Source organism: Chiloscyllium plagiosum, unplaced genomic scaffold, assembly GCF_037043375.1.
Source record: "Chiloscyllium plagiosum isolate Xiang-an unplaced genomic scaffold, Cpla_swu_hap1 HiC_scaffold_9, whole genome shotgun sequence".
Lineage (NCBI taxonomy): Eukaryota > Metazoa > Chordata > Chondrichthyes > Orectolobiformes > Hemiscylliidae > Chiloscyllium > Chiloscyllium plagiosum.
In genome coordinates, this window is record NW_028270147.1 from 85,126,083 (window position 1) to 85,149,738 (window position 23,656).

The 23,656-nt window shown below is 40.4% G+C and overlaps 1 protein-coding gene across 5 annotated transcripts in view; it reads left to right on the forward strand.

Moving 5' to 3' along the window:
- Positions 1 to 6,054: 6,054 nt before the first annotated feature.
- The window catches only part of acbd6 (acyl-CoA binding domain containing 6), a 202,251-nt gene continuing 184,649 nt past the window's right edge, over positions 6,055 to 23,656 (forward strand). For all 5 annotated transcript variants that reach the window (XR_015758201.1, XM_043699916.2, XM_043699920.2 and 2 more), the window contains exons 1-3: positions 6,055 to 6,706; positions 12,071 to 12,135; positions 13,065 to 13,161. Coding sequence is in view for 4 of the 5 variants with exons in the window: in XM_043699916.2 (XP_043555851.2) it covers positions 6,545 to 6,706; positions 12,071 to 12,135; positions 13,065 to 13,161 (324 nt within the window). In the remaining variant the exon portion in view is untranslated. The remainder of the gene's footprint in view (positions 6,707 to 12,070; positions 12,136 to 13,064; positions 13,162 to 23,656) is intronic.

Genomic DNA, 23,656 nt, shown 5'->3' on the forward strand with positions numbered 1-23,656 from the left:
ATTACCCGAGAGTACGTGGAGTGTGTAACTAGATATTGGAATAGTTAAGGGGTTTTGTGGTGCAGTGGTAGTGACTCTACCTCTGAGATAGGAGGTCTGGGCAGGAGTGTGTAATAAAACCTCTGAACATGTTGATCATTATAAATAATAGAATTAGTGGTGAAAAGTGCATGAAAAAGAATTGATGATTGACATGTTCTCAACTTTGCTCAATCCTCTTAGAACTTATTATTTGTGTTGCATAGTAAATAGTCACACTGTGCACTTATTTGTAGGAACTGAGTGGGCCAGACATTGTACTGTGCACACTTGAAATGGAATGCAGATCTCCAGGAGGAATCTGACCAAAGTTTTGTACAACTGAAGCATCAGTTCAGTGGGGTAATGAATGAGGTATGAGAGATATCCACTAGTCCCCAAAATAAAGTAAATAAACAAATGCTGAAGGAGGGAATCTGAGCACATGAGGTGAAGCTTCAATTACTTGGTCAGCTTGAGAGACAACAGAAGAAAAAGAATCATCATGGTAGACTGCAAAAATCAATGTACTGCACCCTCATTCATTAGTCTGATCAGGAACACTGCTCTGCACTGCTGATTGTAAGACTACTTATTCTGAGTTTGAACTGTTATTTCTCAATAAACTATTTGTACCTCAATACTCCTGATCAAATCTTGCACTTCTTTGTTAAACATCATCTGTCACCCGTCTACGTATTCCACCAGTCTGTCTTGTCCTTTTCAAGTTCATCATTTTCTCACAGTTCACTGTCCTTTAAAGTTTCCTATCATCTGCAAGTTTTGAACTTATGCCATACCCTCCAAGGTGAGTCACTGGTATCTACAGGCTGATTACCACACAAAACCAAGAGCTATTTAAAAACTCGATACTTTTTGCAACACTTTTAATTCAGCAAATTTTAAAAAAAAACTTGTGTGCGCAACTCAGATAGACACTGCATTGAACTGATTTGGCGGCCGATGTTTTATTAGCTTTGCATACTGCTTTATCCATGCTGCAAGTAACTCTTGACTATATCTGACCTGGCTTAACCCAAAATCTAAGGAAATTCCAAAATCTAGCATGGCTTCAGCCCCACCAGTTCCATACCTATATCAAATAAAGTAATGGTCCTAGCACCAATCCCTGGAAAACACCATTCTATAACTTTCCCCAGACAAAAGCTATCTGTATTCCACATACTGTTTCCTGTCAGTCAATTTAATTCATGCTGCCACTATCGCTTTTGTAACATGCACTTCAACTGTGTTGTTAAGACTATTATGAGGCATGCATATCAAAAGTTGTTTGCAAGCTCACGTACATCATGGGGGCCAGTTAGCTCAGCTGATTAGATAAGATTCCCTACAGTATGGAAATAGGCCCTTCGGCCTGACCAGTCCACAACAACCCTCTGAAGAGTAACCCATCACTATGGGCAATTTAGAATGGCAATTCATCTGACCTGCACATCTTTGTGACTGTGGGAGGAAACCGGAGCACCTGAAGGAAACCCACGCAGACACAGGAAGAACGTGCAAACTCCACACAGACAGTTGTCTGAGGCTGGAATCGAACCTGGGACCATGGTGCTGTGATGCACCAGTGCTAACCACTGAGCCACTGTGCCACCCCAATGCCAAAGGTGGTGACTGAATGACTGGTTAATGCCACAGAGTAGACAATGGAAGTTCAATTCCTGCTGATGTCACCATGAAGATGACCTGCCTTCCCAACCTCGTCCTTCGATGAGGCATGGTGATCATCATGTTAAACCCACCGCAGGTATCCCTCTTTAATGAGAGAGCAGCTCTCTGGGTCTATGGTGACTTTACCTTATGCCACATCTCACACATTAGCTTCAACAATCCTCTTTTGTTACCTCATCTGAAAACTCCGTCAAATTGGTTTGAGAAGGAAGTTTGAGCATATGAGGTGATGCTTTAACCTCTCTGATAGCCTGAGAGACAAAGAAAGAAAGACTCATCACAGTAGACTGCAATATGAAACTGTTCCACCCCCTTATTCATTAGGCCAATCAGGGTTACTGCTGTCACTGTTCTGCCCTGTCAACAATCTGGCTTGAACAATTATATGCTAATTCTCCTTAATGCAGTCACACTTGTCCAAGTCACTGATAATTTTGTCTGGGATGATTGTTTCGAAAAACATTCCCAGCACAGAGGTTAAACTGAATGACCATGGGTGGGGGATTTATCCTGATACATTATGAACGCTTTCAGGCTCCACGTTTACATATAATGAGGATTGGAAGATTATGCCACTTAATGGTAGATAGGGAGGCCAGAGATACAGGGAAGCTTAAGACCCTCCCTGTTGGCATGGATACAGGTTCTACCAAAAGCTGCCATCAAGGGATTCTACCTCCCACCCTGCACAGTGATGGACAGGCAGCTTTCTCGGTTTTCCTTCATTTAATGTTTTAAAGATGTTAGTGACAGCAGAGCTCCATATATAATATACAATAGTATGCTATCCTCTATTGCCCCTTATTTTCCTCTCAAGTTGCAAAGTCTTCAAGCTTCGTGGGTCTCCCTTTGGCCTTATTCATTTCAATAAAGGGGATCACTCCCATGTAAATCCCAAACAGTGACCATGGGAAACTGAAGCTCAGATTATTTCCAGTTGCCCTAGGAGGAAAATTTCAGTCCTGTCTCTCTATCATCATCTGGGTATAAACTTATTATGCATCCAAAAATTCTTGAATCTTTACAATTCAAACTCTTCAGGATTGTATCCATTATTCTGCCTCCCCTTACTCCTTCCACCAAAATGTAATACTTCATAATTCAATATTAGTAGGTAGTGTACTCAGAACCAGGAATAGCAATTGAGAGATAGGTAGGTTAACATAACATACAAAACAATTGTATTCTGCTGTGTATAGGGCTGAAGAGGTTCATGTGGAGGAGTACCGTTGTGTTATGTCTCGCAGTCAATATGCCTTTAAGAGAAACGCTCATGAAATCATCACCCTAACATAGCATTAGCATCGTACGTGAAATGAGGAGAGAAAGATCACTTATTCCACCTGAACTGATCATATAAAGTATGGCATGCTACTGAAACACACTGTTCTTTGTAACTTCATTTTTTAATTTGGCATCAGACACTTGTGTCTATGAATATGATATTTGTATATAATGTTTGTTAGATTCTTTAATATCACAACATCCACACCAATTTTTTTATATTATGGGAGATACCTGAAAGAACAGTGTTTATGTTAAGATATACGGTTCTGAGGAAGTGTGTCTCGACCCAAAATGTTAATTCTGATTTCTCTTCACAAGTACTGCCAGACCTGCTGAGTTTTTCCAGCAATTTCTGTTTTTGTTTCTGATTTACAGCATCTGCAGTTCTTCTGATTTTATTAGGTAAGATATCCTACTGGATGCAAAACTCACATTATGCTTAGTGGCCATGGCCATTTATAAAGAAGACTCCAATAGTGACAAATAGTTGGAAAAGTAATTGAAGACCAACTGGACAGCGGCTTTGGACATCAGAGAATTCAGACTATCATCAGCATCAATGTCTGTGAGTACAAATGGCCATACTGATTTTTAGTTAGAGCATTTCCCAGTAAAAAGACAGGTATAATTACTTTTTAGTTCTATCAAGACGAACTAAATATCTCAGGTGGTCTTATTGCAAAATAACAAGGCTGTACTTAGAAGTATGCACAAAACTATATATTACTTACCTGTATTGAAGTAAGATGTACACTACGTCTCCCTCTCTATCTTTAAAATAGAAAGGAAGATGGATCCAATTCTTTTAATAAAGTTAAATGGTGCTTAAAGCACTACTCCAAAGGGCTTTAGGCTGTCATTTTCTGCATTAAGAAGGCTTACTTGTGTCCACACCTCAGTGGGATCCTCATTTTCTTTTTCCAAATTGGCGTGAAAATAAAAACCTCTGATGTCATCACTCCTTTTTTGGTATGAAAGTCACCTACAAGCAGAAGCTGCTATTACAGCTACAAATTTTCAAGGAGCAGTCTTAAATTGATCAGGGCCACTGGACTTATAAACTTAAGAATAAAGAACAGGAGTAGGCCATTCAGCACATCAATTCAAGTTTGCCATTTAATAAGACAATGGATAACCTGATTGTAACCACTAATCTACATTCCCCGTTTACCACCGATAACATTTCACCCCCTTGCTAATCAAGAAGCTACCCATCTATGCCTTAAAAGATTCCAAGATTTTGCTTCCAGTCTTTTCAGGAAGAGAGTTCCAAAGACTAAGGACCTTCTGTGAGGAAACAAAAGCTTATGACATCTCTGTTCTAAATAAGTGGTCTATGATTTTTAAACAATAACACCTAATTCTAGATTCTCCCAGAACAGGAAATGTCCTTTCCACATCTAACCTGTTATGACCCCTCAAGATCTTATATGTTTCAATAAAGTTACCTCGTGCTCTTCCAAATACTAACAGATAAAAGCCTAGTGAGTCCAACCTTTATTCATGACTCAATGTTGAAAATGTGTTGCTGGAAAAGTGCAGCAGGTCAGGCAGAATCCAAGGAACAGGAGAATCGACATTTCGAGCATAAGCCCTTCTTCAGGAATCCTGAAGCCCAGGTGGTGGAGAGAGCAGCTCCATTTTAGGGCTTAACTTAATAAACATGACTTGAACTTCTTCCAATACGTTTACATCCTTCCTTAAATAAGGAGACCAGGTACAGTGCGCATTACACCAAATGTGGTTCCACATGAAGTATACCTTCTTCTTTTGTTTTCAATTCCCCTTACAATAGATGATAACATTCTATTAGCTTTCCAGATTACTTGTTTTACCTATGAAGAAGGAGATGGCATGGGGCAGGGTGACACTAGGCACACGGACACACAAGATGGCCACTGAGCCATAAGTTGGCAACTTAACACACATGGCCACTGGACCACAATATGGAGAGAGACAGCAGAACAAACACAGATACTGCCTGGTGCCACCAGAATGCCAGCACAATGTACTCAACCTAGTTGATCAGTTTGAGGCGGGTGGGGGAAAAGAACACACGAGTAATGGATACTGCCAGCTGAAATGTCTTGGTCCAGCCAATACTTTGATAGAAATGCTAACAGTTTGATACAGACTCAATACAAAGTAATAATAGCCAGGGCTTCAGTAATCGTCCCTTTCTACATGGGTCAGTGAGTCCTGTTTGACTAGAATACATTTTTACTGAGCATTATGAAATATCTGCTTAAGTTTCTTCCACTGCTCATCCAGTGACATTTCCATTACCTTATTTTCCCCAATATATACTTCCGATAACGTTCTTCATAGCTCTGTAACTGCCCTTAAAAGATAATAGTTTAAGACCCAAGTTGCTTTCCTTCAAACTGAATTTGAAACTCCGTGTTATGATTGCTACCTCTGCAACAATCCTGAACTAAAAGGTCACTTATTAATATTATTACACATTACTTGTCAGCAGTCAACGTGGCTGTCTGATTCCAGACCTTCAAATTTCAGAATACCATAGCTTACTGCTGTGAAAAAAGAACGTAGTTTGTCTTCTGCCCCAGAAGCATACTGTTGGAACGAAGTACAGCGTTATATTTATGAAGAAGCCCTGATAGAAAAGAGGAAAAAAAGTGGCAATCTGTGAAAAATTGCCAATCCACAGAATCTGACCCAACGTATTTTGTTAGCCACAAAATACTTTTTTTTCACCTACCGAAACCAAAGCAGGCCGTATGGTTTCAAACAGCAAATCTTCATCATCATGAGCAGCAACCTATACTGAGAAGTGAACTGGCATATTCCTAGAACCCGTACATGAAACTTCTACTGATGTGGAGATGCCAGTGTTGGACTGAGGTGGACAAAGTTAAAAATCACACAACACCAGGTTATAGTCCAACAGGTTTATCTGGAAGCACTAGCTTTCGTAGCGCTGCTCCTTCATCAGGATACAACCACCTGATGAAGGAGCAGCGCTCCGAAAGCTAGTGCTTCCAAATAAACCTGCTGGACTGTAACCTGGTGTTGTGTGATTTCTACCTTTGAAACTTCTAAGGCAGTCTTGCACAAAACCACGCAGTGCGCTGGTTTGTCAAGCTGCTTTATTGTATTATTGCTCATCAAAATTACTTGCAGTGCTGCTGGCAACATCAGACGAACACTTAAATCAGTTAGGGAGACGTGGTTCGGGAAAACAAACGTAAATACGTGCAGAAAGCGTGCGCCTCCTTTTCTTTCGTTAAACGCGCGTTGGAAAACGAAGAAGGTTCACTTTTCGCCGCGGAACCTTCGCACGGCGGCCGGTGGATTCCACCCGGAGCGTTCACGGCTCGAGGACCGGGTGGAAGTGCTGGTCCGAGGAGGTGGTGGTGGTGGGGAGAGGGTAACCAGCGGTCAAGCAGTCGGACCTCACACTCCCGCTCCGACCTCACCTCTCCACTTCATCCGTCGGCGGCGACTTACTATCACAGCAGCGGGAAGAGACCGCCCGCGGAGGGGGCGGGTTTGTGTGTGTGTTGTGGAGCACGGGCCTCCCCACATGGCGGCGGTGTCAGGCCCGGCGAGCGACAGCGAGGACCAGGCTGAGGGCGCCGGGCGCGCGCTGGAGGCCGAGTTCGAGCGCGCGGCGGCGCGCGTGCAGACGCTCGCGCAAGCGGCGGGCCGCGAGACGCTCCTCTACCTGTACAGCCGATTCAAACAGGTGAGGTGGTGGGGGGGGGCCGCGTGCGCGCGGGCATGCGCACACCGACAACAACAACAACAACCATCAGCAGCAACAACAACTTCACTTTCACTTTGCATTTCATTTTCGAGATGTGGGGATGCCAGTGGAGTGTACAAAGTTACAAGTCACACAACGCCAGGTCATAGTCCAACAGGTTTATTTAGAGGCACTGGCTTTCAGAGCGCTGCTCCTTCATCACCACAGCCACCATTCAAGGATAAATACTGCAACTTATCCACGCAAATAATTCCTGTTACTAGTTTAAATGTTATGAATAATTAAATGGATAAATGTTAATCAGACAAGTTAGTTCATTAGGTAAATACTGGTTAGCTGAATGATTGGTTGTTCATCAGACACGTTTTGTGGTAAATTGAATAAGTGCTACAGTTATGGATAAATGCCATACCGAATTATACAGATGATTGTGTGAAGAAATAATGCTGTGGAATGCTATTGATAAACATTGGACAACTGGATCGGTGGTTACAGCTTATTATGTCAATTGGTGTGAGCCTTGACTCGGTGGTATTACTTTGACCACTAAGTTAGCTGATTGTTGGTTTGAACCCAACTCCAGAGTTAGATTTGGAGATGCCAGTGTTGGACTGGGGTGTACAAAGTTTAAAAATTACAGAATACCAGGTTATAGTCCAACAGGTTTATTTGGTCACAACCACCTGATGAAGGAGCGGTGCTCCGAAAGCTAGTGCTTCCAATTAAACCTGTTGGACTATAACCTGGTGTTGTGTTATTTTTAAATTTCTTCTTCAGGCAGTGTTTTTGTCTGTGCCTGGCGGAGCGAGGTTATAATGTGCCCCTGGCCGGAGTCACACAAAATTTTTTGTTTTATTCATTCATGGTTTGAGGGCGTCCCTGCTTTTATGATAGAGAGTGATAATGACACCAGGGATAGGTAAAATTAAGTAAACCCAGCAATACAATAAAAAGGGAAAACCTATAATGGGTAAATGCCAAGATGGTTGTGAGTTAAAAATCACACAACATCAGGTTATAGTCCAATAGGTTTATTTGGAAGCACAAGCTTTCGGAGCACTGCTCCTTCACAACCACCTGATGAAGGGGTAGCACTCCGAAAGCTAGTGCTTCCAAATAAACCTGTTGGACTATAACTTGGTGTTGTGTGATTTTTAACTTTGTCCACCCCAGTCCAAAACCAACACCTCCACATCAGGATGATTATAAACAGACCACAGAAATATAATAGAAGAATTTAAGTTCCAGGTCTAGATGTAAACCCAGGATTGAGTATAAATGTCAATCCCATATTTGTTGATGAATATCAGTAGAAACTCATTTGTACTAATGTGATACTTGGTGAAAGATTTGGTTTAACACTACTCAAATGGTTTGTGGATTCACAAGTAGGTACTTTTAAGTGGTTGACTGAAAAGTGATGTGGAGGTGCCGGTGTTGGACTGGGGTGGACAAAGTTGTACCAAAAGCTTATACCTCCAAACAAATTGTTGGACGATAACCTGGTGTTGTGTGGTTTTTAACTTACTTAGAAGTTACGGTTTAAATACAGCACTTAATTGGGTTAGAAAGTGCAGATTGTACTACTAGTGACAGATAAGAAGTTTGATTGGTTCAGAATTCGATGGTGGCCTGGTTTCTTTTATAACTGGCAATAATTGCTTCCATTCTTTTATCTTTTATGCGTTTTTCTTAGAGACTGCTTGTTTGCATTCTTTGACTTGATGGCCACCCATCCACAAAAATTAATCAGTCAATTTCATCTTCCCACATGATTGTCTAGTTTCCGAAGAGCAAGTATCAAAGATAAGAGAATTGTGGCATTTGGTAAAGTTGCTAAACCAGCAATCCAGAGGCCTGGACTAACATTAGGAAACTAGTTCAAATTCCTCCTCTTCCACCACTGGTGGAATTTAAATTCAATGAATTAATAAATGTGGATTAATGTCCACAAACCTATCAGTTTGTTGTAAAAACCTACCTGTTTCACTAATGTTCCTCAGAGAAGAAAATCTAATTCTTACTCTGCCTACATCTGACTTCTGACTTACAACAATCAGTTGTCTCTTGACTGTTCTCTGAAATGGCCTAGCAAACCACCCAGTTTTATGAGGAATGGTCAGCAATATGGGCTTTGCTATTGATGCTCTTACCTTGTAAGTAAATAAAACTAAGTCTCTTGACACTTCAATTCCAGCCCCTACCCAAGAGGCAACTCTTTTGCTTATCTTTCTTTCCAAGTCATCTTGTAAACCGTATGCATGATTTGTTCAGATATTGGCTTATTACTTTATTAGCTCTGAAATGTCCTATACAAAGCCTTTATCGAGAATTAGGTCGTAGAGTCATCGAGATGTAGAGCATGGAAATAGATCCTTCGGTCCAACTCATCCATGCCGACCAGATATCACAACCCAATCTCGTCCCACCTGCCAGTAACCGGCCCATATACCTCCAAACCCTTCCTCTTCATATACCCATCCAAATGCCATTTAAATGTTGCAATTGTACTAGCCTCCACCACTTCCTCTGGCAGCTCATTCCATACATGTACTACCCTCTGCGTGAAAAGGTTGCCCCTTGGGTCTCTTTTATATCTTTCCCCTCTCACCCTAAACCTGTTCTGGACTTAGCCACCCCAGGGAAGAGACTTTGTATATGTATCCTATTCATGCCCTCAGCCTCCGAAGCTCCAGGGAAAACAGCCCTAGCCAATTACAATGGCCTCCTGCTGGTCCCTCTCCCCCTCGAGAACATTCTGCACCCTCTCTGAGACTTCCTTGATGCTGATATCCGGTAAGCAACACACCATTCTGATTTTCCGCTGCTGGCCACAGAAACATCTATCTGTACCTCAGACTAGAGAGTCCCCTAACACAGGGTGTAGATCAGAGTGGTGCTGGAAAAGCACAGCAGGTCAGGTAGGATCCGAAGAGCAGGAAAATCGACGTTTCGGGCAAAAGCCCTTCATCAGGAATAGATGCCTAGTCCCCTTACACAATCGATCTCTTGGAACTCGACGTAGCCCTCATAGCATTAGAGCCAGTCTTAATACCAGAAACTTGACTGTTTGTGCTATGTTCCGCTGAGAATCTATCACCCCCTACATTTTCCAAAACAGCATACTTATTTGAAATGGGGATAGCCACAGAAGACTCCTGCACTACCTGCCTACGTCTCTTAACTTTCCTAGAATAAACCTATCTATGTGACTGTATCTGTGACTTTTCTCTCTTCCTATACCTGCCATTCATCACATCCACTTGGTATTATAAATTCCTCATTGCCTCTGTCTGTCCATACGATCCATTCAATCTGATAAGATTCACAACCAATGGCATTTATTGCAGATATAATCCTCAGTAACACATAAACTCTCCCTAAACTCCCACATCTAACAAGAAGAGCATATCACTCTACTGAAGGCCATTTTTGCTTCTTTCAATCCACAGACCCAGAAAATAGCTGTTTTATTCCTCTACAAAACACTGCTCCAGGTTAAATTAATACTTATGGCTTATATTTTTAAGTTTAATCAAGAGTCATATGAGCTATGCTGTCCTTTCTTTGTGTCAACTTTGGCTGCTGATAGAGTCTTTCTTATTAAGGGAGAGTATGAGAAAGAGTGCTGTTTTTAAAATCATTAATTTCTTCAGATCTCATAAAGTCATTAGAGACCTATTTCCAACATGGCTGTAAATCTGTATCTGGCTTAAAACTATAGGTGTCAGCATCATTTCTTGAGAATTGTATGCAATACTGGTTATTAACCAATTTGATTCTCTCTGTATATTAGGACAGTGTGGAAGGTCAAAGTGGTGGAAGTAAATCTGTGACCATATGGAGAGTAGTACTGCAGGTGAAATAATAAATATAAACATGATTATAATAATTTATGGTATTAAAGTTAGGGCTGAAATTACAATCTCTGTAGAGACAGATAACCTTTTAGATATCAATTTTCTAACAACTAATGGGAAAAATCAACACTACTTAATGTTTTTAGCTTTCTAATGTAAAAAGTACAAACTATGATCAGTAACAACTAAAAGTTGCTTAGTAGTTGCCCACTATAAAATGGCAGAAAAGGTAGTTTCCATATTAGCTAGCTAACGTCACTGAAAACCTCACACCCAGCTTTCCCTCTAACTTTCTTTCTGACTGCGTGGGTCTCCGAGTCTGTCTACAGCAGTGACTTCTCCAACTGGAAGTCAATGCTGTGATTGGTGCTGAAGCTGATTGCTTTGCCTGGAACCTTGCATGCAATTTAAGATGGAATGTTGATCACTTGTAAACTTTACACTACATTTGGATTTTTGAGGTGATCGATGAATTTTGCAGGACAAGAAGAAGCCATTTCACCTTTTTTGCTGGTCCTTTGAAAGAGTTATTCTGTGGCAAATAGGCTGTTAAGTCTTTGCTGAGTTAGCTGATCTGTGTGATTACGTTTGGTTCTCTTGCCTTGAAGCAGTGAAAATTAGCTATTTGCTCACCTGAGCATAGTCCAGTCCCTCATGTTGGAAATATACATGTCCGGGCTCGGCTATGAGACTCTCTCTGCTCAATAGACTGCCAGCGGTTCACACCTGAGTAATAGCCTTGTACTGTCCCATCACCAAAATTGCATGCAAGTAAGGAAGCAGGAGGCTAAGAGAAAGTGGCTGAGTCCGAAAAGAACATGTGATTTTGCCTAGGAATGTAACCCTTGTGAAGACATGACAGTTTTAAATTAGGCAATGTTATTGTTTTATATGCTTACCCACATTGGTGATAACCTGGGTTACTGTGTGATCATGTGATGTTGAATGCTATCACTCAGAAGAATGTGACAAAGGAGCTACAGTGAGGACATTATAGAACTGCTTTGTAATTTTGTTGATTTAAAGTTCTCCCTTGAGTGGTATAAATTTTGTCGTCGGAAGAGTAGTCCTGCTCCCTGCAGTTGAATGATTTTAAGCTCCACAGTGATCAGACAATATTTGTGATATATTGCATACATTTATTACATTCAGAGAAAGACTAAAGTGATGATCCAATCATAAGGGCTCTGTTGATTCTGGGCTCTTCAAAGCCAAGGATTTAAAGATGTGCTTTCTAAACCATTAATTTGTTTTATTCATAGATGTAGTCTTCACCTCAAACTAGGTTTGTGAAATCTACCATCAATTGATTTCAGAGCCTGCTTTTGAGCCCAATTATTTGAAATCAGATGGAATTCTCTTCTATTTCTCACTGTGAATGGTCCAAATGGATTAAAACCTCAGTGAGGTTTGTGCTAATTGACTTGTTTTTGCTGCACCTAATGGTTGTTTCAGCTATTATTCCTATACTTTGTCTTTTTAGGCCAAATTTGGGAAATGCAATGTCCCAAAGCCAGGATTCTTTGACTTTGAAGGCAAACAGAAATGGTAAGTGGCTTAAAAAGAATGATATTTAAAATAAGTATTAAATATGATATATATACTATATATTTTGAGAGGGTAAGAAATATAGATGAGCTAAAATTAAAACCAGGTGACAAACACTCAAGAAGGAGAGCGGAACAGAGTTAACATTTTGAGTCGATTATGACTCGTCCTTATGTGTGAGCATTCTCTCATACTTGGTTTATCACTAGCCTTGAGTATTTAATTAATACATCCAATGTAGCACACGTATTCCTTTGTCCCTGTGGAGCTAACAATTATTCAACTGGAGGAATAAAAAATACATTTCCTTTTGCACAATTTATTCCTCTACCAGTTCTAAAGAGTCATCATCAACTTGGATCCATAACTTGTTTCCCTCTCTGCAGATTCAAGTATTGTGGAGCTTTTCCAGCAATTTAGTTTTATTTCGCATTTCCATAATCACGGTATTTTGCTTTTATTTATATAAAATGATGTGTTGGAATCCAGTCAGAGATTTGGATAGAACCATAAAAGCAAGGTTCTAGTGGAATGATAAGCCTCAAGGTTCAGAACTGCCTTTCATTCTAACTTGATTTAAGTTTGACTTTTAAGGCACATATTTTCTCTTATATGCGAAGATGTGAAAATGTTCATTTTTTTTTCTCTATTATTTGGATGTTTGTTATTGTGCTTATCCACGGCTGAACCATCAAACACTGGTCACCTGACTTGTAACTGTTCATTCATTGAAGGAGTGGGGTGGGGGTTGCCATCTGTAAATTTGCATCCTACCCTAAGTGACTGCACACCCTGGAGGGGGTGGGGGTCATACTTTAGAGAGGAACAGAAGTTGTGCCACGCAGTACATTTGATGAGGCAAGCCAAATTTGAACAGATTATATTCCTTTAAATATCTTCAACTTAAATAGTTTCATGTTTACTCACAGGGAAGCATGGAAGGCAGTGGGTGATATGACTGCACAGCAGGCTATGCAAGAATATATTGCAACTGTAAAGAAATTGGACCCAGAGTGGAACCCTCAGGTAGTGTTAATGAAAACATCTAAATTTCCAAGTTGTTTGATTGGATATGACCATATTTTTCATGATTTAATGCTTTTCTTCTTTCTTGATCATTTCTTCACTACTTTCTCACTTCCTTCAATCCTGTGCAATATTTTGTCATGTTTACTTGGATCTCTCACATTTTTTAACTTAAGCTTCTTTCTATAGTTGAAAAATTCAAATGTCTGCTTGACAATGTGAGATGTTCATAGAATTGTCATTTATATTTAAAAAGTTAGGATTAAAAACAAAAATATGCACTGTATATTAATTTGTGGGAACTTAATAGGTTTAAAGGAACTTGTTAAAGACTCTGCCTCAAAATTAGGGGTTTCATACCTGTATATTACACATGAGCATCCAGTATAGTATCCAGGTCAATGTCTCCTCCTGTAACCACCATTGTAAGCCATTCAGCCCTTGAATTCAACAGAAACACAAGAGTCCTCAAGGATACAAATATCATTGCAGGTTCCAGGTACCTGGTGCAGACTTCCAAGATGTAATATTGATGATCTAACATATTGATAGAATGAAACCCTTCTATTGGTGAATTCAGTTATGTTATAATATAGCCTTGTCCACTGACTAGTGTACATCTGTCACGCTCTGCAGCAGGGGGGAAGTCAACCAAGCTGGCAAAAGCTGCTGCGTAGGATTTAGCAGTGATGTAGTTGTGAAATAGTGTGTGATCTTCATCTTCATCGCATCAAGGTCTGATAAAGTGGTGTGATCTGTCACAAATTGTATTGCTAATAACCTTGGTGTATTTCTGGCTCAAGGATTGACAGATCCCACCCAGTCTCCAATGGCTCCTTGAACCTCATTACAATCACTATAGCAAATTACTGTCTCCAATCCCCAGCACTTAGGTTCCAACTTTCAGCTGACACCAGGTCTGATCACGACCCATTCCCATGACTAAACTTTGACAGACAGCCCCAGCCGATGACTGACTGACCAGACACCCTAACTGATCAGTATGCAGCTTGTTGACAAACATACCATGATATACCTGCAGAACTGATCATGGCCCATTCCTGACTGTGTCCATCCCAACAGGGCGACTGACCCACACCAGAGCCCTTGGACTGAGATGGGATAATGCCCTTGACTAATTGTACTGGGAAGCCTTGACTGACAAGCTCCTTTGACTTGACTGAGGATTACTGTCCTTAGATTTTGAGACATGGCCATTTGGTTGAAGCATACTCAGTGTGTGTTCCACATAGGCTGATGTCACATGCTATAGGTATGAGATATTTGCACTTCATTGTAAGGTAGTGAGATTTTCTCTTGATGGTCATTATGAGACACTTATGTGGGACAAAGAGTATTTGTCATTTATCCATCCAAGCCTAATAGATCTTACTGTATTTGGAAATGAATTGCTTCGCTGTCTGGGGAGACACAAATGACACTGAACAATGCACATTCGTCATTGAATATTCTTCTTCTTGACGTTCTTGACGTTGTGATGGACATCATTGCATCATTTGCAATGATGTCCTAAGACTGAGATGATTGTCCTCCAACAACCACAACTACCTTTGTTTTGGCTTGGTATGACTTCAACCAGTGGGGAATGTTACCCCTGATTCACATTAAATCCAGTTTTTCCAGGGTTTCTTAATGACTTGGATACCAGTCATTATGGGAGTTGATCTCATCTCACCTCTAGAGTTCAGATCTCTGTCTGTTTTTGGACTCGGGATGTAATGAGATCAGGAGTCATGTGGTCCTGGTGCAACTCAACTAAATGTCAGTGAGCAGGTTATTTTTGCCTAAGTGCTGCTTCAATTAGCTATCATCATTGAATAGACCGGTAGACAGTATTTAGTGACTTCAACTGTTTCTTGACATCGCATAGAGTGAATTGAACTGGATTAAAGACTAGCACCTGTGAGGCTGAGGCCTCAGGAAGATGTCAGGATTGAGCATCCACTCAACACATGATTAAAGATGGAAATAAATGCTTCAGTACTGATTTGCTGGACATTGTGGGCCATTGAGTATGGGCATATTTGTGAAGATTTTTCTTGTTAATCATTTAATTATCCAGCAGCATTCATGACCGGAGTCTTCATTTGCCGGGATGATTGCAGCTTCAACAACAGTTAAGCAGCCTTCTAAATTGGCATTCCAATCACTACTTACTTCCTTCACCATGGGCACAGTGTGGCAGCAGTATTTATCATCCATAGGTACATTGCAGCAACTTGCCAATATTTATGGAACATATGACCTCTAATACACGGAAGAGCATGAGTGGAATGTAGGGAAATGCAAGCTGTGATGTTATTTCTGGACTATTCAGTTGATTGAATGAAGCAAGATGAGTCTAATAATCAATTGGGTGCTCAGTAACATTAGTTTCAAATTGTGGCATTTCTTTCTGCCTAAGTGTAATGATTTATCTATTTCATGTATCTGGCTGTCTATAAATGACTTTGAAGCCTGTTGACTGATGGATAATTCACTCTCAGAATTAATTTATAAACTGAGTTTAAGTTTTAAATGGATTTATTTTTATTTGAGCTGCCCTTTTACATCTTCTGTAAGAGCTTGATTAGAAACTTTTTCGTTTGTGTGAATCTAGTATTCCTCCAGATTGTACATGTAGCTAACTGCATTTTGCTGTTCTGGACACAAGGTGGCAGTGTTGGATTATAGTCATGGAATATGGCAGTTGCATTCTAGCTAGTTTGCCTTTTACTTTTTTTAAAACCCCTTTTCTCTGTTGGTTATGTCTAATACACAAAGCTAAAGATAGCATTGGAATTAATTTACCTTGAGTTACTCAAGTTTTTTAATATATTCAAATACAATGTTTCAGATACAACACAATAAACTTGCATTTACTAAAGCAGTAGAAAGGATTGTTGGTAAATAACAGTTTAAAACTGCCAAATGTGATTGTTATTAACATTTGTGAACAAAAATATTTTACTGAATAACTTTAGGATCTTGACTTACAACTACTTCAACATCTTTTCAATTCTGCATGTTTCAGAATCTATGGAATTTAAAAAAAAGAATCCCCACGGTGTGGAAACAGGTCATTCAGCCCAACAAGTCCACAGCAACACTGCGAAGAACATCCCACCTAGACCCATCCCCTACTTTATCCCTGCATTTCCCATGGCTAACGCACCTAACATACACATCCCTGAACACTATTGATAATGTAACATGGCCAATCGACCTAACGTACACAACTTTGGACTGTTGGAGAACATCAGAGCACCCATTGGAAACCCACGCAGACACGGGAAGAATGTACAGATTCCACACCAGTTGTTGCGTGACGCTGGAACGGAACCTGGGTTCCTAGTGCTGTGATGCAGCAGTGCTAACCACTCTGCCACAGTGTTACCCTGTTTGCCTGAATCAGTTTTACTGATAAGTTCTTGTTGAGGGATTAAATGAATTCATGGCCATGAGCAATAAATTCAGCATGTTGTTAGAGAACCCTGACTGTAGTGTCTGGGTATGAAACTAATCCAAACAAATGGATTGACATCAATATTTTCTCTCACTTGCTCAAGCTCTCACTCTGTTTTCCCCTCTTTATTGGTACTTTTAATTTTCTATTCTTTATTAATTGAGTTGATAGCAATCTAAATCCACTTACTACTCGGAGCTGATTCTCTAGTGCTAATTTGGTAATATTACTGAGGCTACAAAGATGTTTGATGTTAGAGATAAAAAAGGATTCATTATGAGGCCTTGATACTGGCAGCTGGTATCCAAAACTCGGCATGTACTCTTCCCATTTGTTACCTTGATACGTTTCATAATATTCGTATAAATGGCCTGGGGGGGGGGGGGGGGAGCAGCCACAGTAAATATTTAACTCCATTGGCTAAGTTTATCATTTGCCCCATTAGCATTAACCTGCGGAAGTGGGCAGCACAGTGGTTAGCACTGTTGCCTTACAGCACCAGAGACCCAGGTTCAATTCCTGCCTCAGGCTAATGACTGTGTGGAGTTTGCACATTCTCCCTGTGTCTGCGTGGGTTTCCTCCGGGTGCTCCGATTTCCTCCCACAGTCCAAAAATGTGCAGGTTAGGTGAATTGGCCATGCTAAATTGCCCGTAGTGTTAGGTGAAGGGGTAAAATGTAGGGGAATGGGTCTGGGTGGGTTGTGCTTCGGCGGATCGGTGTGGACTTGTTGGGCCGAAGGGCCTGTTTCCACATTGTAAGTAATCTAATCTAATCTAAAGTGCTGAGTGAAGCCCATTTATTGGATTGATGCAATACAGCATGCATTATCCAACATATATGCGGTCAGTGTTGAGTTTCCCTTTGTCCAAACTACTGAAACACACACATCTTATGGGATGCCTATTCATTGATTGATGGGCTCTTAATTTCAGAATTTTGGTTTCCACAGTCAAGATGTAGCCATCCGATATTTCTGTTGTTGTTCAGAACTTAGCCTCACTGCTGAGTCCTAAAGTTGTACTTTTTTATAAATCCTCTATTTTGGCATATTCTTGTTTGACAGGATACTTAAACAAAGACATGAAAACTATACATTGTCTGTTTCATGCTTTCTGATGATCTACATGTCACCCTAGTTATCAGTTGTTACTTACACTGACTACCATTGTAATTTATGACTTTTGACTCCTTGTCTGATCCCGAATGACCTTGACAAGTTGGACACGTAAAAGAAGTGTTCTCTTGTGGGTCCGGGGGGTGGGGGGTGGGGGGGTCACTTTTACCATAAGGTGTCATCCTTTCAAGACACAGGTGAGGTGAAATTTTTCCACCCAGGGAGATGTGCAACTTTGAAATTCTCTCTCTAGAGGTGGTGGAAGCAGTGGCATTGATTATTTTTAAGACAGAGTTGGATAGATTTTTATAAGACTAATCAGTGTTTATCTAGGATAGATGGGAATGTGGAACTCAACATAACAGGTCAACTATGATCTTATTGAATGATAGAGCAGGCTCTAGGGGTGGAATGGCTTACTTATATTCTGTATGTTCATCTGCCAAAATTATCTGCCTATGAAGAACCTTTGCAAAGACTTTTAACGTGAGAGAGACATTTCATCCCATCAGTTGGATTGGATTCAAGTCCAGGGAACGCTCTATTTATGACTCCGTTTTTATATTGGAGCTTTTTCTTTTAAATCAGTTTTCATCCAGAAAAAAATCTCAGTATTTCAGCCTTTGATCAGAGTTGAAAAACTAGAAATCACTTGTTGAGGGCAAAGTGGAATGCTGCAGAAAGGAAGAACAATAATTGATGGATTTCAGAGTGGCTGCATATGGCATACCATATAGATTTCAGCAGATTTCCTGGTAGGAGTAGTTACAAGCAGCAGCAGTTGGTTAGGTGATGGCCTAATGGTACTATTGCTGGACAATCCAGTGACCTGGGTAATGTTCTGAAAACCCAGGTTCGATATCCTGCCACGTCAAATGGTGAAATTTGAATTCATTAACAATCGGGAATGTAAAGTCTCATGACGACCTGGAAACCATTGCCAGTTGTTGGAAAAAAAACAACTGGTTCACTAAAGTCCTTTAGGGAAGAGACCTGCAATCCGTTGATGTCCTTTGGGAAGTAATCTGCAGTCCTTACCTTGTCTGGCCTACATGCAATTCCAGGCCCACAGCAATATAATTGACTCTTCATTTCCATCTGGGCAATTAGGGATGGGCAATAAATGTTGGCCTGGCCAGCCACACCAGCATTCTTTGAATAAATAAAAAAATAGATGTGCCATATTGACACCAAGAATAATAGCTTGATTTTTCTGTGTTTGAATGGAAGCTCTTTTCTGTGATGTTTGCCAATTTCTGAAGATTTCGATTAATTAGTTTATTTATCAAGGAACAGGCAAAGTTATTTTGAATTCATGGGTTTTGTATCTGCTAAAGTTTACACAGTTATCAGGTATAATATGATCTCTGCTACTAAATTCTTGTTCTGGGAGTGGGTATACCTCCAGAATGATAGATTTTCCAATTCATTGAAAGGAATGTATTTTTATTATGTTTTGAATTGTCAGAAACTATATGAGGGAATCTAGATGTTGAAATTGAGAGCACCCTGATTCATGAAAGTGCACCTGTACTAAGTAGTATTGAATTCTTTGACCGTAGCAGGATATTTCAGATTTCCAGGGAATCCTGATGTATTGACTTGAAAATTGTTCTCCCTGCAATTTACCTGGAAATTTATCCCATTCATTTTTGGACAAAGGAGTTGTTCTGGGCTTATTAAACCACTTCCATTTGATAATTGCAGGTTTGCGAATCTTGTAAGGAAACAGCACATAGTGGGCATAATGCGTTACATTCATACAGGATTGATACTTACCAATGCCATAATTGCACTAGTAATTGCAGCTATAAAGCTTTTTAATACAAGTGGAAGGTTTCAATTTTTAAATGTCCTTCCTAAGAAAAGAACTTTGGTTTCAGGCAGTCTATTGAATTCTGTCAGGCCAGGTCTATTTTTGACTGGGTAGGTCTGATCCTCTGTAACGATGGTTGATATCATTGATGGCTTGTTGTTAACAGGTGCATGAATCCTGACAAAGGGCTAGATTTATGAGCAATTGATTACAAGATACAGTTACTTAATTCTCAGGTTTCCTGTAGGTATTAAATTCCAGCTTGCATAATGAGGACTGGATTTTCTAGTTGCTGTTTCAGAAGCATTGTGGATATCATTTTAATAGAGTCATAAACCTCATGGAGTCTTTCTTAATTTACTCTGCAAAGAAGATAGCTTTATAATAACGACCAGTGCATGATGCATACAATTTGTTTCTCAAATATAAATCAATTGGTCAACCAAACGGGTTATTCATCTCCAGGAGTCCAGTGTCATCTACAAGAACAGATAAAAGGGCAAGGCTGTGTTGGTCCTTAGCAAAGTCATTGTAATGTAGAAGGTTTACATTGTGTAGCCTCCTTACCTAGGAATTACTGTTAAATGTCGCACAACATATGTTGCCTTTCTAGGGCAATAAAGTAGTTCTGCATTTGCTATTGATAAATACTTTTGAATCACTTCTTATGTTAGTATGGTTGAGAGCAGCTGATTGATTAAAAAGTTAATCAAGGCCTTAGATCTTCTTACAATTTTGTGGTAAGAAATAGTTAAGTCAAAAGAAAAATGGGGATGGTGCATTGCTCCATTTGAGTGACCCTAGGTGCGAATTTGGTACTGAAATACCGTCTGTGTTACATGTATGCACTTCTGGCATGCCTCTTAACACATACCATCTTTGTGAATGGATTAAAAGTTTTCTCAGCTGCTATTTAGAGAGGCTCCTATAAACTAACAGATAATTGAAAGGCCCCAAGCTTGTGGTTTATAGGTATACTACAGTAATAATGTGATCATCAAAATGTTGAATTGAAGAAATGAAGAAAAGCTAATAGAGTTTGACTATTTCTGTAATTTAGTTGCTCTGTGCTTTGGATGGTAGAATTTATTAACTGCTAATGATCAGAGAAGTGTCGCTTATGTACATACAGTGGAAGGAAATATGTGAAGCTGCTGTTCTGATTACCATAAGACTATAAGAAACGAGAACAGGAGTAGGCTATTCGGCCCTGAGAGCTTGCTCCACTATTCAGTAGGATCATGACTGATATTCCTCACATCCACTTTTCTGTCCTTTCCTCAAACCCTTGATTCCTTCACTGATGAAGAATCTATCAACTTTAGCTGTAAATATACAAGAGGACATAGCCATACACCTGTCTATGGCAAAGAATTCCAAAAACACTCAAAGCTCTGTGTAAAGAAATTCCTTCTCATCTCAGTCTTACATTGGCATCTCTTCATTCTCAGACTATGTCCTCTAGTCCAAGACTCTTTCACATTCTCTCAGCATTTACCCTGTTAAGCCCCTTAAGAATTCTATATGTTTCAATGAGATCACCTCATTCTTCTAAACTCCGGTGATAGAGTCTCAAACTGTTTAATCCATAGAATCTCAACAGTGTGGAAGCAGGCCATTTGGCCCAATAAGTCCACACGAACCCTCTGAACAGCATCCCACCCAGACAAGTGACTGAGGTGTCAGTGGGAAGAAGCACTTCGGGGCCAGCGACCATAATTCTGTTAGTTTTAAAATACTGATGAAAAAGGATAGACCAGATCTAAAAGTTAAAGTTCTAAATAGGAGGAAGGCTGATTTTGACGGTATTAGGCAGGAACTTTCAAAAGTTGATTGGAGCGGAAGTTCACAGGTAAAGGGATAGCTGGAAAATGGGAAGCCTTCAAAAATGAGATAATGAGAGTCCAGAGACAGTATTTTCCTTTAGGGTGAAAGGAAAGTCTGGTAGGTATAGAGATGTTGGATGACTAGAGAAATTGAGGTTTTGATCAAGAAAAAGAAGGAAGCATATGCCCAGTATAGACAGGACTGATCAAATTAATCCATAAAAGATTATAAAGGCAGTAGGAGTATACTTAAGAGGGAAATCAGGAGGGAAAAAATGGGACATGAAATTGCTTTGGCAAATAGAGTTAAGGAGAATCCAAAGGGAATTTATAAACACAATAAGGACAAAAGGGGAATGAAGGAGAGAATAGGGCCCCCTCAAAGATCAACAAGGTAGCCTATATATGGAACTGCAAGAGATGGTGGAGATACAAAATGAGTATTTTGCGTCAGTATTTACTTTGGAAAAGGACATGGAGGATATAGATTGTAGGGAAATAGATGGCGACATCTTGAAAATGTCTGTGTTACAGAGGAGGAGGTGCTGGATGTCTTAAAACGCAGAAGGGGGAATAAATGCCCAGGACATGATCAGGTGTACCCTAGAACTCGGGGAAGCTATGGAAGTGATTGTTGGGCCCCTTATTGTGACCTTGGAATGCAGGTTCATTGTTCCTTAACATGGAGTTGCAGAGAGATAGGGCAGTGAAGAAAGCATATAGTATGCTTTCCTTTATTGGTCAGATAGTCACAGGTGAGGTCCCAGAAGACTGGAGGTTGGCTAACCTGGTGTCACTATTTAAGAAATGTGGTAAAGAAAAGTCAGGAACTACAGATAGGTGAATCTGACATCAGTGGTGAGCTTGTTGTTGGAGGGAATCCTGATTTACATGTATTTGGAAAGACAAGGACTGATCGGGGCAGTCAACATGGCTTTGTGCATGGGAAATCATGTTGCATTAACTTGATTGAGTTTTTGCGTAAGCAATGAAGAGGATTGATGAGGGCAGAGTGGTGGACATGATTTATATGGATTTCAGTAAGGCTTTTGACAAGGTTCCTCATGGTAGACTGGTTAACAAGGTTAGATCACATGGAATATAGGGAGAACTAGCCATCTGGATACAGAACTGGCTCGAAGGTAGAAGACAGGGAGTGGTGCTGGAGAGTTGCTTTTCAGATTGGAGGCCTGTGACCAGTGGTGTGCCACAAGGATCGGTGCTAGGTCCACTGTTTTTCATCATTTTATATAAATGACTTGGATGTAAACATAGGAGGTATAGTTAGTAAGTTTGCAGATGACACTAAAATTGGAGGTGGACTGGACAGTGAAGAAGTTTACCTCAGAGTACAAGAGGACCTTGATCAGATGGGCCATTGGGCTGAGGAGTAGCAGATGGAGTTTAATTTAGATAAATATGAGGAGCTGCATTTTGGAAAGGCAAATCAGGACAGAACGTACACATTTAATGATAAGGTCCTGGGGAGTTTTGCTGAGCAAAGAGACCTTGGAGTGCAGGTTCATAGTTCCTTGAAAGTGGAGTCGCAGGGAGACAGGATAGTGAAAAAAGCATTTGGTATGCTTTCCTTTATTGGTCAGAACATCAAGTATAGGAGTTGTGAGGTGATGTTGCAGCTGTACAGGACATTGACTTAGCCATTTTTGGAATATTGTGTGCAATTCTGGTTTTGTTCCTATCGGAAGGATGTTGTGAAACTTGAAAAGGTTATGAAAGGATTTACAAGGATGTTGACAGGGTTGGAGGGTTTAAACTACAGGGAGACAGGCTGGGGCTGTTTTCCCTGGAGCGTCGGAAGCTGAGGGGTGACCTTATAGAGGTTAATAGAATCATAAGGGGCATAGATAGGGTAAATAGACAAGGTCTTTTCCCTGGGTAGTGGAAGTCCAGAGCAAGAGGGCATAGGTTTAGGGTGAGGAGGAAAGATATATAAGGGACCTAAAGGGCAACATTTTCATGCAGATGGTGGTGTGTGTGTGGAATGAGCTGCCAGAGGAAGTACTGGAGACTGGTACAATTACAACATTTAAAAGACATTTGAATGGGTATATTAATAGGAAGGTTTTAGCAGGATATGGGACAAGTTCTGGCAAATAGGACTAGATTAGGTTAGGATGTCTGGTTAGCATGGCAAAAGTGAGGGCTGCATGACGCTGGAAACCAGAGTTTAGATCAGAGTGGTGCTGGGAAAGCACAGCAGGTCAGGCAACATCCAAGGACCAGGAAAATTGACGTTTCGGGCAAAAGCCC